Source organism: Lissotriton vulgaris, chromosome 5 (genome assembly GCF_964263255.1).
Source record: "Lissotriton vulgaris chromosome 5, aLisVul1.2, whole genome shotgun sequence".
In the NCBI taxonomy this organism is placed as follows: Eukaryota; Metazoa; Chordata; class Amphibia; order Caudata; family Salamandridae; genus Lissotriton; species Lissotriton vulgaris.
Genome location: NC_141693.1, coordinates 44,580,926 through 44,594,858, shown reverse-complemented (window position 1 = coordinate 44,594,858; position 13,933 = coordinate 44,580,926). Strand labels below are relative to the sequence as shown.

Here is a 13,933-nt window from a genome sequence, read left to right as displayed (position 1 = left end):
CAATCATTTCGATAATTTTTTTAAAGTATATGACATCAAGTTGCCTAGCACTATTCTGGTTAGGGATCTTTGAAAAGTAATACGTTTATTGCAGATTACAAATGTCTTAAAAAATATCTAAAATACAATATGTTGAAATCTTTCAAACCTCAAAACTATTTTGTTTAAAACCAAAGAATTATTTGGAAATTAATTATTTTGATATGTCTGCTCAGATAGCTTATAATAGATTATGAATTTCATAATGAGCATTTCCGGGGGTTTTAAAAATGGAGTAGACGTGTCTAATTGCAGTGAAATCACTTGGTGACAATCTTGGTGTTTTCTACTGCTGTGTGGATTGGGAATTGGCTTTCTTACTGTGTAGTGCACTTCTGTTTTAGTATAAAGGAGACATAGTCCAGAACATAGCCCCTCTGTAGAGCAAAATATAGTTCCCAGCATCATGAAAAGCAAATGATGCAAGACAGGGAGTAACAATCTTCAGACAAGATGTGTAACAGAAGTACTTTACCTCGACTGGATTTGTGCTTGCCCTTACCCTTGTTTTAATGCGATTTCACATACCTTTTTCCTTCTGGAGAGTGTCTGAAATAGCAACGACAAATGTGTTACTTGTGGAGATTCAATACAGACTGTTGCCAAATTTTAAAGGCAACCATTAAAGAGATGTTCCACGTTTGAATATTTTGACAACTGTGCTAGAGTGTAATGCTCTAAATTCAAGCAATTCACACAAACATAATTACAATGTTAATAATTATGAGGATGAAAATGTCACAACACAATCATCATTTGACAATTTGAATTAAACAGAAGAATTGAATCTGCATTTTGAACATTACATGAAAAACAACTGTGTGACCAACTCTCAGCTGTGAAAAAACTTTGCATTGTTGCATAAAAATTACCTTCATATTAACAGGAAATAAATAATGGAAAAATCATTTTGATGCTTTGCATCACTTTCATGAAGCAAAAACAGTGGTAAAGTGTGATAAATCTGAGCATTATAAGATGCTATTGAGCTAACTTGATCAGGAAGGAAATGCTATATTTAAATTTGGATTGAAATGTAAATCCTGAAATACTTTGCATCATGCCAGCCAATAAACACAGCAGCATTATGCAATAGCCAAAGGAAGCAGCTAGATTAGGGTTTCAAATTATACCATCCTAGAGGTGTGAGAGTGCCAAATCATTACACATGTCACTCAATCTCCGGAGATGCAGCATTCTCCATGGCCTCTCCTCTGCCATAGAGTCACATCCTTCTCAGGTCTCACCTCCAGGTGTAAGAACTCAGTCAAACTGCCAGCATGAATTAGAAATCCCCTAGGACTGCAATTCATATTTAAAACACTGAGCAATTCTTCATAATAAGTACTTTCTGGGAATAATAAATCCCACAAGATGAGGTCAGGGACACAGTGGAACTCTAACACCTGATTCATTTATGAATATCACATTCAAACCCACTAAGAATAGGAAATATATTTTAAAATATTTATAATAAACTTCTCACCTAAACCATCAAATATGAATGGTACTAAAACAGAATATAAAAATAAATACAAAGATGCAATTTATGCACATGAAAAACAGCAAGAAAAATTCTAACATTTGTATTGTGTCTTAATCATCCTAACTGCCTTATGCTTTATTGAGATTTATACTATCTTTGCTTAAGCAGTAAATAGTAAATTGTGATTGAGATTCTAGGCTGATTCAGCCAACATGCTTATGATTTATTTATAAAATAGAGAGTTAGCTATTTCCTGTCATAAATATCCAAATGCTTATGATGCTTATGACCCAACATGCTTAGGATCCATACTACTATTATAAAGAGAGAGCCCAAACCTTTGATGTGGGTAAGCTCAGAAACCACAGTGTCAACCGGGACTCCGCATGCAGCATTGGAAAGGTGAGGCAAAGCAGATGGATATAGGCTATACACCAGCGCAACATATACTTTGCAAGGGACAAAGCACGTTGCGGGACAAAGTAGTCCGCTGGAAGTAGCACCGGCTCTGAGGAGCATACGCTGCCTGCAGCATGGGAATAGCGTCTGTGCAGGGGTGTGAGAATAGCGTCCTACTGAAAGTAGAACTGGCTCTGAGGAGCATACGCCGCCTGCAGCGTGGGAATAGCGTCTGTGCAGGGAATAGCGTCTGTGCAGGGGTGTCAGAATAGCGTCCTATGACGGGTGCAGAGCATTCCATGGTGTGTGCGGATAGCGTCGTAGCGTCCTATGACGTGGGCAGAGCGTCCCATGGTGTGTGCGTATAGCGTTGTATCACGTAGATGGTAATGGCGTCTCAGTGCACCTGGGCACATTGTGCTGGCCAAGACGGATGAGGCGCGTGTGCACGCTGTGTCATTGGGGTAAATTCGGGACACACACAGCATCGCGTACAGAGGCACCCGGGAACATTGTGCAGGCCAAAACGGGTAAGGCGTGTTTCCGCACTGTGTCAATGGGGGGGATTGCAGACACGCACAGCATCTGCATCAGCACAGCACAGCATCGCGGTGCCGCTTTGGGACACTGTGAGGCCACACACGCTGAACGCTGGCGCCGCCATTATTAAATGCAGAGCCTGACATTCTTTTTTATACCCAGACAACGTCGGGACGGGCTGCTAGTTTATTTATAAAATAGCAAGTTAGCTATTTCCTGTCATGAATAAGAAGCATGTAGGAGAATGGAACATAAACACTGACCAGCTGTAATGTATTTCCCCCCTTTCGTCTCTAACTGAGTATTGGGCTACACACTGGATTAACATTTGCCTCTATAGCCATGTCTGGAAGGCTCTTTCGATCTATGATCAACTTTAAAAACAATACTTCTCAAAAAAAGTTGTGCAAAATTGCATACATTCAAACTAGCTCAATACGAGAGTGGAGATAAGATTGGAAAAATCTTGGCTTGCAAAGTCGCGGATGATAAAGCCAATACGGTGATTCAAAATATTCGCGGCTCTGATAATATCTTATACGAACAGCCTGTGGAGATACTAGAACAATTTGTGGATTTTTACCGAACTTTATATACTCCGGAGACCTATCCCAGCACAGCTACAATACATGATTATCTAAACGAAAAGATCAGAAACAATAAATCCACTTTTAGAATTAGATCAATAGTCGGAAAATATCACCTTGTTGGAGGTTAGACATGCTATTGTTTCTTTACCTTCTGGAAAAGCTGCAGGGCAAGACACCATTCCAGTAGAGGTATATAAAATCTGTATTGAGGAATTATCACTGGTACTACTTCAAGTGATTCAATCCTTTGGTGTAAATAGGAAAGCCCCGAATTTGTGGAATATGGCTAAAATAATTGTTTTTCTAAAAAAGGGTAAGCCTACTGAAGAATGTGGCTCATATAGACCCATTTTTCTTATTAATACCGATGCTAAAGTGTTTGCAAAAATTTTAGCAACCCGTTTGGACCCACTTATGCCCAAAATTGTCAACCAACAGAAACATGGGTTTGTAATGGGGAGGGACACTACAGCCCATGTTAACATGGCCATAACAGCATTTGATATAGCTGAGACGGAATACACCCCACTCGGTATGATTCTACTAGATGCCGAGAAGGCTTTTGACCGAGTGGGGTGGGATTATCTAAGGTCTGTTATGACAAATTTGGGTTTAGCGGTCAATTTGCTAGGTGGATACAGGCGCTATATGATAATCCCATAGCTAGCATCAGCTATGCTGGGTTGACTTCCTCTACGTTTGCTATCTCTCGGGGCAACCGGCAGGGGTGCCCTTTATCACATCTATTATTTGCTCTTTCAATGGAGCCGTTTTTATATGCTTTACAGATACAGCCCCGAATCATACGTTTTAAATCTGGCACCCATTTTTTTTAAATTACCGCTTATGCAGACACCATTACTATTTATTCTTCTGATATTGTAGAGGCATTACAAGGGATAGCGATAGAGGCTTGTAGATTTGGAGTGGTATCTGGCTATAAATTAAATATAAATAAAACACAAATAGTTGCTAAATATGAACCAGCAGTAGCTGTTTTTGGGGTCTGTAAAACTGCCATCTATCTGGGTGTTAAAATTACATCAAAAATACATAATATGATTTCCATTAACTATGATGCTCTACTAAAAACAACTATTCAGTCTTTTAAAAAATGGCAGAAGCTTCCTTTGAATTTAATAGGTAGAATTAATTTAATTAAAATGAAAATCCTCCCCAAATTTCTTTATTTATTTCGATCTATTCCTTTAGCACTTAGTAACGCTTTTTTAAAGAAGTTGGATGGGATTTTCAGCAGTTTTGTATGGGGATATAGGAAAGCCCGTGGGTCCATGCTGTTACTCAATAATTACCCCCAGGTCCCTCCTGACCTCGTCCCATTCCTTAAAATATGGAGATGACCATCTCCACGACAGAAAAAAGAAAAGGAGCATGCTGGGATACCCTGCCTGCTCCCTCCCACTGGGAGGACATAAGCGGTAACAGCCCAGCATGCAGCCTGTTCTTTTTTCTGTCTTCCGACAGAATGGCTTGGAGTTTTTGCTTACTCTTACCTGCGGTGGCTTCAGGGTCGTCTCGTCGGGCTGCTGGGCTGTCCTCTCCGTCCCTGAAGTCCTCCTCTCTGTCACGTCGTGCTGCTGGGCTTCTCGACGTCCTGCTCAGCGTTCTCCTGGCCTGCCGGGCTTGCCAGGAGCCGCGTTGGATGCCGCCCGGCCCATTGTGGCTGGGGCGCTGGTTCTCCTGGTCCTCTTCCGGGTTGCTGTGCGCGTCTCCCTGAGGCTTGGCTGGTTGTGGGAGGCGCGCTGCTATGGGTGTTGGCGGGTCCTGGGGGCTCTGCCAGGCTTTTTTCCAGGGATTCCGGCCTCCGTGGAGTTTGCTCAGCCTTCGCAGGCCAGGGTTCGAATCCTGCCACTGCTGTGTCAACATCCCCAGGTGGGGATTTTTCAAACTTTCCCATTTGTTTGGGGCTGTCTCGTTGCAGCCATGTGTTCACCTTCCTCCGGTTGATGCCACTTGTTGCTCCGGTGGTTGTGGTTCCTTCGGTGCTGTGATCGCGGAGGTGTGGTCTGCTCTGCGCTGATGTCCTGGAGGGCGCCTGGGCAGTATATTGGGGGGCGGTGAGCTGTTGGGGCGGCCCTCCTGCCCTCCTGGTGAGTACCGCATAGTGGTCCCTGTTTCTTTCTTTTCTATTGTCCGGGTTTCCTGCTGTCTTTCTTTTGCAGGTTCCTCCTGGGCCTGGTCCTTGGCTCCCTGCCTGTGGCCGTGTGGATCTTGCTGTGGCCTCAGCGGGGCGGACTTCTCTGCCCGGCGTTGGTGTTCTGGTGGGCTCCTGGACAGTCTGTTGGGGGTGGGGGGGGTGCTGTTGTGGCCCTCTTCCTGCCCCCCTGGTGAGTACCGTGTATCGGAAGTCCCTGTTTATTTCCTGTTCACTGTCCTTGTGTACTGTGTGGCGGTTAAGGCTGTGTATGGGCGGGTTGGCCTTGCTGGACATGGTTCCGTCTCTTGACCTGCTGTTGTCCATGATGGTTGCTGGTGGGAGTCGTCCTCTGGGCGTCTCCCTGCCGGTTGAGTGGGGTGTGTGCTGTTTTCCTCTGTTTCATCCGCTCGTATCAGCATGTCACTTGGTCTCCTGTGCTGCCTGGCTCTTCTGCTGCTGGGGTTGCTGTTACGTGCTTGCTGCCTTGGTTTGCCTTCCCCGTGCCTCCTCGACTGGTTGTGTTCTGTTGGTCGGGCCAGTGGGCTGGTGGTGCGTTCTTCCTGCCACCTTGGAGTCCTTTCTCCTCCTCTTGGGTTACGCCTTTGGAGGGGTTCTGGGGTGTTTCTCCGGTTGTGGGGACCCTGCTTCGTTCGGGTTGGCCCCCTCCTTTTGGCTCTCTCTGGAGTTCTCCGGCCCAACTTTTTTGCTGGGGGGGTCCCCTGTTGCTCGGGCCCCCCTGCTCTGCGGTTGTTCTGCCCCTGTTGGGGTGCGCTTGTGCCCTTGGAGTGGTGTGCATTCCCTCTTTTTTCTTTGGGGTTGGGCTGTTCTCGCTTCCTGCGCCCTGGTCCCCTGTGTTCTTTTGTGTTCCGGGGACGCATCTGTTTTCTCCTGTGTGGCATGCCCCTTTGGTTGGCTTGCCCTTGCGACGTGGTTGGGCTTTTTCTTCCTGTTCCCCTGGCCTGAGTGCTGTTTTGGGGTTTCCGGTTGGACCTTGACAGGCTCGTGTTCTGACCTTCTCCTGCTGCTGCGGCTCCCTGTGCTTTCTGGTTCCGGGGTTCTTGCTGTTTCTGTCTGGCCTATCCCTCTGGTGCTTGCCACTTGGAGCTGTGCTCTGCAGCTGTGTTGTCCTGTGGCTTTGGCTTCTGGTCCTCCTGCTGCCTGGCCGTCCCTGGTGGGGTCTCTTCCTGCTGGGCCGTGGCTCGCTTTCTGCGGCCTTCTGCCCTTTGGTTCCTGGCGTTCCTGTGGGTTCGGTCCTGGTGCGTGTCTGTCGGGTTCCTGCAGTATCCGCTGCTGGTCGCATCTTGCTTCCTCTCGGGTGCTTTGCTTGGGCCATGCTCAGGGCTTCTGGCTTTCGGCGGGTTCCTGTGTCCTCCCCTTGTTTCCTTGTTGGGGGGGCTGTTGGGCCCTTCCTCTGTCCTGGTGGCGCCTTGTCCTTGTTCGGCTGTTGGCCCCGGGACGGGCTGGTTGTGCTCCTGGTGGGTCCTGTTGTTGTAGGCTTTGCTTCTTGCCTTCTGCCTGGTGGGATTTGGTTTCCTGTTGAGGTTTCCTTCTCCCCTCTTGTTTCTCTGGATGGTGGGTTGTGCTTTGGGGCTTTGCTGCGTTGGCCGCTGTTGCCTCCGGTGGTGGCTGGGTCGTTGGCTCTGCCTTGGGTGGGCGCTTGTTCTTCGTGTGCCAGGCTCCTGTGCCCCACCCTGTCTGCCGGTCCTGGCTGAGCTATGCCCTTTCCCTGCTGGTGTGTTTTGGGTGTCGGTCTCCCCGGGTGTGTGGTCTCTCTGTGACTTCCTTTCGCCCCTTGGTTCCTGCCCTTCTGTTGGTTCGAGCGGGGTGGGTGCCTGTCTGGATGCCGGCCTGCCTGCCTGCCTACGGTTTTCGCTGTTGGGCGCTTCTTGCTCCCTTTGGGTGCTTTTGCTTGCCCCGTGCTCGGGGTGTCTACCTTCTGGTGGTGTCTCACCCTGGATTCCGGGGGGGGGGTTGGTTTGTTGTGCCCTTCCTCCGTGCTGGTGGGCCTTGGCCTTTTTGGTGGTGTTAGCTCGGGTTTCTTCTCTCCTGCCGCCCTGTTCCCCTCCGGTGGTGGCTGGGATTTGTTGGTCTTCCTTAGCTTTTGCTTTGGGTGGCCTCTTGTTCTTTGGTTGTTCGGCTCTTATGCCCTGCCCTGTTGGCCGTGCCTTTTCCCTACTTGTGGGGTTTGGGTGTCTGCCTCCCCTGGTGTGTGGCCGGGTTTCTGCTTCCTGCCCCTCTCGCTCTGCCTTGGGTTGCGGTTGGCTTTGCTTCGGGTCTGGGGCTTTGGAGGCCAGGCGTTGGCCCTGTGCTCCCACGCGAGCTGTTTTCGGCCTGTGCCCTTTGCTCTCTCGTTGGTGCTGGGGTGTTCCTTCCCGCTCCCTTGTTGAGTGGTGCGCCTTGGGCTTCTTCGAGCTCCTCTTCTTTGCTTTCGGTGCCAGGGTTTTTTTCGTGTGCTCTGGGGGCCGAGGCTCTGCCTCTGTTGGTTTTGCCTTTCCGGTCCCTGTTTTGGCATCCCATTCGCTTTGCGTTTGGGTCGCTGGTGCACCTCTTGGCTTGGTTGTGTTGGGCATTGTGCTGTGGGGCCCTTCTTTGCTTCGGGTCCTTTTTTTGGTCCCTGCTGGGGTCCTTTCCTGGCTGCTCCTTCTCTTGGTCTTTGTCACGGTCCTGGGTTGGTCTTCGGTCCTTTCTATGTCCGCTCCCTTCGGTTGGCTGTGGCGCTGGGTCCGTTGTGTGGGCTCTGGGCTTCCTCCCTCTGGTTCTCCTTTCTCGGGGAGGTCTGGCTGTGGTTGGCTGTTGTGCCTTTCCTGTGCCCCTTCCTGGTTGGGGGTTCCTTTTTGCCTCTCCTTCTCAGTCCTGGTGGTGCGGTGTTGTGTGCCTGGCTGGCTGGCTGGCCTGCCTGTTCTACGGCTGGTTTCCTGGGGTTGGGCTGTGGGCCTTGTTTTTGGCCTTCTGCCTTTGGGGTTTTGCCTTCGGTGGTTCCGTGGTGCCTCCCTTTTTCCTACTGGGGGTCGGTTCCTCCTTTCCAGTTCTGGGGTTTTGGTTTCCCTGGTTCTGTGTGGGCCTTTGTTGTCTTTCTTGGTTGCGCCCTGGTTTTTGCTGTGTCTGTTTTTGGGTTGGGCTTTTTGCTCTCCCTGACCTCTGTTGTGGAGGTTGCTGGTTTTTTGTCCGGGTGCCTCCTACTTTGGGGGTGTGCCCCGGTCTTGGTCGTTTCTGGGGTGCCGGGTTCTTCTCCCGGTTGGTTGGCCTTTTGGGTGCTGCTGCTCTTCGGAGTCTCTGCGGGGGTTGGCCTTTGGTCGGCCCTGCCCTGTGGCCTGGTTCCTCTGTGGTTCCCTGTTGCTGCCCTCTTTTCGGTTCTGCTGGGGGCTTCCCCTGCTGTGTTGGGATCGTCCCTCTGCTTTGTTCCTTCCTGGTCCTTCGGCTCGTCCGCCCTGTGCGGGCTGTTCTTTTCTGCCCTTGTCCTTTAGGCTGGGTTGGCCTGTTGGTCCCTGGTTGTTTGGCAGCCTGGGTCCGGGGGCTTCGCCCTTGGGGGTTTCTTACTGGTTGGTTGCCCTTTCCTGGCTCCGTTCTCTGTTGGGGCACGCGCGCTTTTTCTGGGGTTCCTTTTGTCGTGGGGGTTAGGGCCTTAGTTTTGGCCCCTCTGCTTGCTCCCTTGGGGGCTTGGCTCTGCTTCTGTGCCTCACTTCTGGCTTGCCTGGTTGGTGGTTCTTGTTACCGTGGTGGTCCCCTTCTGGCCTTTGGGGTCTTGGTTTGGGCCTGTGGGGTACTGTTTTTTGGTCTGGTGCCCTTGTTGTTGGTGGGGTTCCGGAAGGGCGGGTTCTCTGCTTTGGTATTCTCTATATTTTAAGGAATGGGACTAGGTCAGGAGGGGCCTGGGGGTATTGTCCTATTACTTACCGGTAATCTTCATTACTCCTGGTCCCGTTGACCTCGTCCCATTCCTTACTTCCCTCCCTCCCTCCCTTGCGGCCGGCCTTCCTGTTGTTGTCTTGGTGTTTTCAGGCTGCATGCTGGGCTGGTACCTCTTATGTACTCCCAGTGGGAGGGAACAGGTAGGGTATCCCAGCATGCTCCTTTTCTTTTTTCTGTCATGGAGATGGTCATCTCCATATTTTAAGGAATGGGACGAGGTCAACGGGACCAGGAGTAATGACGATTACCGGTAAGTAATAGGACATTCTCTAGACAATGGCAGGCTTAACTTTCCCAATTTTAAATTATATTTTTGGGCCACTTTTCTCAGGCGTCTTCGTTCTTTGCTTAACTCGGAGAAACCACTGTATTTTCATAGAATCATGTTAAATTCGGACTCCAAAATGTTCGTGCTACGATTTAACAACCCTAATTACCTTAAGAGGGTGAGATTTAAGACCGTTAGAAATACTGCCAAAATCTGATTCAATGTCTTGGCATACTGTAAAACTTTTTTTTATCTGAAATTGCGGTTATGGGGGAATCAGGTTCTTCCTGGGATTTTTAACGATGGCATGGCTTACTTATGGTCTGCACAAGGCATTAATACAATTGGGGATTTATATGGCTCCCAAGGCTTTCTAGACTTTGAAACACTTGAAATGTTGTATAATTTGACAGAATCAATGAGATCTAAGTACATTGAAATATATGATTTTTTAATACGTAAGACTAAAATACGTGCAATATTAGATTCTGATATTTGGAACTGTTTATATTCATCTAAGAATGAGTCTTTAATTAGCGAAGGTTATGGGTGTCTTAACGCCATTAAAATTAATGACTGTTCTAAGTTAGCGGAGATATGGAGCGGTAAGATGAGCTTTAATATAACCCCAAATAAGATAGCTGCCTCCTTTTCTAATATTAATAAATTGGCTCAATCTTCAAGTCTAAGATTACAACAATTTAAAACCACATGTATGCTATATTATACACCTGAAAAAATGTCTAAATGGTCTACTAATATTTCTTTCAGTGAGCGTACCAAATGCCCCAAATGTGACCTTGTAGCTGCAGACTTTGAATATATGTTGTTTTCTTGCCCGGTCCTGATGGAGTTTTGGTCTGCATTAGACAAGGTGTTGAAAATTAAAAGGATAGATCTACCTCCTCTTACTGCTCTAATAGTATTGTTAGATTTGCATCCCTATTATTTATCCCAGCAAGCTTTGGTCACGATATTACTGTGCTAAACTAACTATAGCTAGAGCATGGATTTCCCCGAAACCTCCTCACATTATGGAATGGTGGTCACTAGTAAATGAAATATATACAATGGAGCTAGCCCTTGCAAAACTCTGAGGTTCACGCTCATTAATGAAATTTGAAAAAATATTGGGTGGCTTCATTTGAAATATACTTAATTTCCTTTGTTCTTCTTTCTTTTGAGATATTGTGTTAAATGCTCTACAACATTTCAGTTTCTTGAATTTCATCCTGTGTGTTGTTAAATTCTTATTTTTTGCTTTATTAAACTCAAATATGTGTTATGAATTATTGGTATTTTATTCTGCTATATTGTTTAATCTAATTGTATTTATATGTGTTTTTCTCTTTCTCCCTCTCGGGATGTCAATAAAAGGCTCTTTCGATCTATGATCTGATAGTCTATTGTGTACTACTAGCAATTTATATCTTATCCTACTTTTTGTTTTGTAAGAAATTACAGGATTTTAAGATATTAAAGCAAGAATTGAACAAGACAAGATTGGAAGGAAATGTGCCAACTCATTTATCATAGAGATAGAATATAGTTAACATTCATAATAATTCCTGGATAGCAGGTACATATGGTACTGACATTTCTAGTATTCCTAAACAGCTTTATAACATCACACAATCTATAAAAGAAATAGCAAAGATTGGAAAATGCCCAAAAATTGAATTCCTAGAGTCTGAAAGGACAAAATGATTAAAAGTAGAAAAGTCTGAACGAGAATTGTCATAGTGTTCCTGACACATCCTCTAACAACTTTAAGCCACTGGCCAGCTCCTGATGGACCTATTACCTATCACTGCAGGATGCCTGTAAGTAAATAAAAAGAGTTTTCAAAGTTGGAAAGGGATTCTGGAGCAGTAACCTTTACCTCTTGGGCTGTGTTTGGCAGACAAACTCATTCCTTTCACCTAAGAAGAGGGTTGGTTCTACTTGTTTGTCATGGTGGGTTTTCACACTGCGCATGTGTACAGCCCTATAGATAAAGTTGTACTTTGACAATTCGGACATTACAGAGCTTGAGCTTTGGCAGTGCTGACAGATTGTTACTTCTAGATATAAGTTCCTTGTCTCCATACGAAACACACATGAAGCAATGTACAACTATCCTTGTGTATATTTAATTACTGGAGTGTAATTGACAACTCTGCAATGGCCATCAATGCCCAATGTTGGTTATTATCCTTTTGGTTCGTACATTTTAAGAATTAAATACTTACAACACTCTCTATGCATCTCTTAATTTATTGGGTTAATATGTGGCATAAAAGCCTCATAACTCATCAATTGCAATGGCCTTGGTTCCCCTGTTGGGTGGCTACTGTTCCTAATTCGAAAATGCATCCTAATTCTTCAGTGCATCTCCTGAGTGATTGTTAAACTGAAGATAGAGTACTCTACAGAGAGGTAATTAAATTATTTAACCTGCTCATGAGAATTTTTGAATTTAAATAAACATCGCCAAAAGGTGAAGTTTGTTAATTAAAAGTAACTGTCCATAAGGCATTTGGAGTTTTGTCCCAATGTACGGATCAATGAGTAGATATACCTTTTGTGTACTGTGATATCTCGAATGAATCATCTGAGAAGAAATATTTTCTAAACAGCTGTTCATTAAATATGGCTAACTATGACCAGATGGTCCAATGACAGGAATGCACTAGGCCAAGGTGTTCAACCATAGGAATCACCTCTCAGCCAGAGGGTATGACACAATTGACAGGGTAGAGCATTTGCCAGTTTATAATAGTTTCCATTATCTCCATAATCTAAATTACACCTTCCTGTGTTCTCCTCGTATATGCTGTAGGTGACCAAGAAGAAGGTCTTGTACAACAAGTCTGATAAATGCCAAGTTTACTAGGTTATGGAAATGCTTATTTTAGATATATAGGCAATGCATGTCTAAGGCAGACAGGGTAAAAGGTTGGATTGGAGGTTTTCACAAGAAAGTTGTAGAGCAATTCATATTAATGATGTAAAGACTGTAGAGGAAAACAAAATACAATTGGTGCCCTTTACTTTTATTATGTTTTTAAGCAAGGAAAGAGAACATTTGTATTGTATTCTTCTAGCTCTCATAACTAATTTTTAAAATTCAGTTCTCATTTCTTAAACTGTTTACGTATTTCTAGACAATATTTCAGAGTTAGAGTATCTAGCAAGAAGGGATTCAAACTTTGAGAGCTTTAGCCAAGAAGCCAGTAAAGTTCCTGAATACAATGCCACAAAACCAGTTTTCAGGCTTGAACTGGGATAGATGATCTACTGTGTACAGCGGCAACAAAATACCACCAGAAAATATTGTAGGAGAGTAGGGTCTGCTATCCTATGGTCACCCCAAATGTTTGCTTTTTGCTTCACTGGTTTCTGACTTAATGTGGCTGTGGGCCTGCTAATCAGACCCCCAGCCTGCTGTTCTCTCTCTAAATTACTGCCAATGCACTCTAGGTGCATTACGAATTGGAACTGGTTCACCTTATGAGCCCCTGTATAAGTGCACCATAGGTGCCCAGGGCATAGGTGTATCCAAGGCCTACCAGGGGCTGCAGCATGTATTGTGCCACCCCTGGCCTGGCCTCCATAATTAACACAACTGGCTGATCACTCAGCTGGGGTAAGTCGGTGTAACCACCTCTTACTTAGGTACAGTATGTCTGTGCCTAACCCTAAACTGGACACATATGTTAATATCAGCCACTCCTATGGAAGGCCTCATCAATCCTGGAGGCAGAGTGCTTGGAAATATGTGAGATGGTGCTCTGGCATGAGCTGAGCCTGTCTGCAGCTGTCGGGAACCACTCCCTAAGCTGTTCCGGGATATTGCCATACCATATACTCTTAAGTGCATTATATTCCTCGCGGTTAAATGCTATCTTTGGTTTGGCTTTATCAAAACATGTCGAGTAAGGTGTCATACGAATTGGAATACTATCCCCTCACCAATTCTGGCGACGGGGATAGCATTCCACCCTTCTAGAGGGACACGACATGTGTGTAGCCTTAACCCCGGTTAAAGTTAAACAGAGCCTCAGCATCACAAAATGGACGCTGCCACCACAGACACAAGTCTGGCCTCCTGCTGCTGACCGAAACTCGGCAGATGGTGGCCTGGACAAAGGGTTTCCTGCCTTGGGAGGTGCGAGCACCACCCCAGACAGGATTTTGTGTATTGGGTAGGACAGGGCTGAATAGAAACAGACATGCCCGGGGCACACAAGGTGTCCCCGTGCATAGGCCAGTCCAAACCGGTCCTGGGACTTTCCAGACCCAGGCCTGGCGCGGAACTGGACAAAGGAAAGGGGGTGTAACCGCCCCCCTTCCTGGTTCCTCCCAGAGGAGGGACCTAGTAGGTGATCCACCCCTCAGATTGGGAATAAGAGCGGGAGCAGTGCCATTGCACAGCAGATCATCCTGAATCAACTTAGAACTAAGAAGACGACTGGACTTCGACATTCTGCTGCACAGAAGACTGAAGAAGAATCTCCCTTGTGGCCTAGGAGTGGCCACCCTGTGAACACAGGTACCAACCA

At 46.3% G+C, this 13,933-nt stretch overlaps 1 protein-coding gene across 1 annotated transcript in view; it reads right to left on the bottom strand.

Annotated features, from left to right (window-relative positions):
- Nucleotides 1-13,933, bottom strand: part of LOC147710093 (myelin-oligodendrocyte glycoprotein-like) — a 250,517-nt gene that overhangs the window by 5,436 nt on the left and 231,148 nt on the right. Inside the window, exon 5 of the mRNA XM_086920794.1 lies at nt 568-588. Within this exon, the coding sequence (XP_086776920.1) occupies nt 568-588 (21 nt within the window). The remainder of the gene's footprint in view (nt 1-567; nt 589-13,933) is intronic.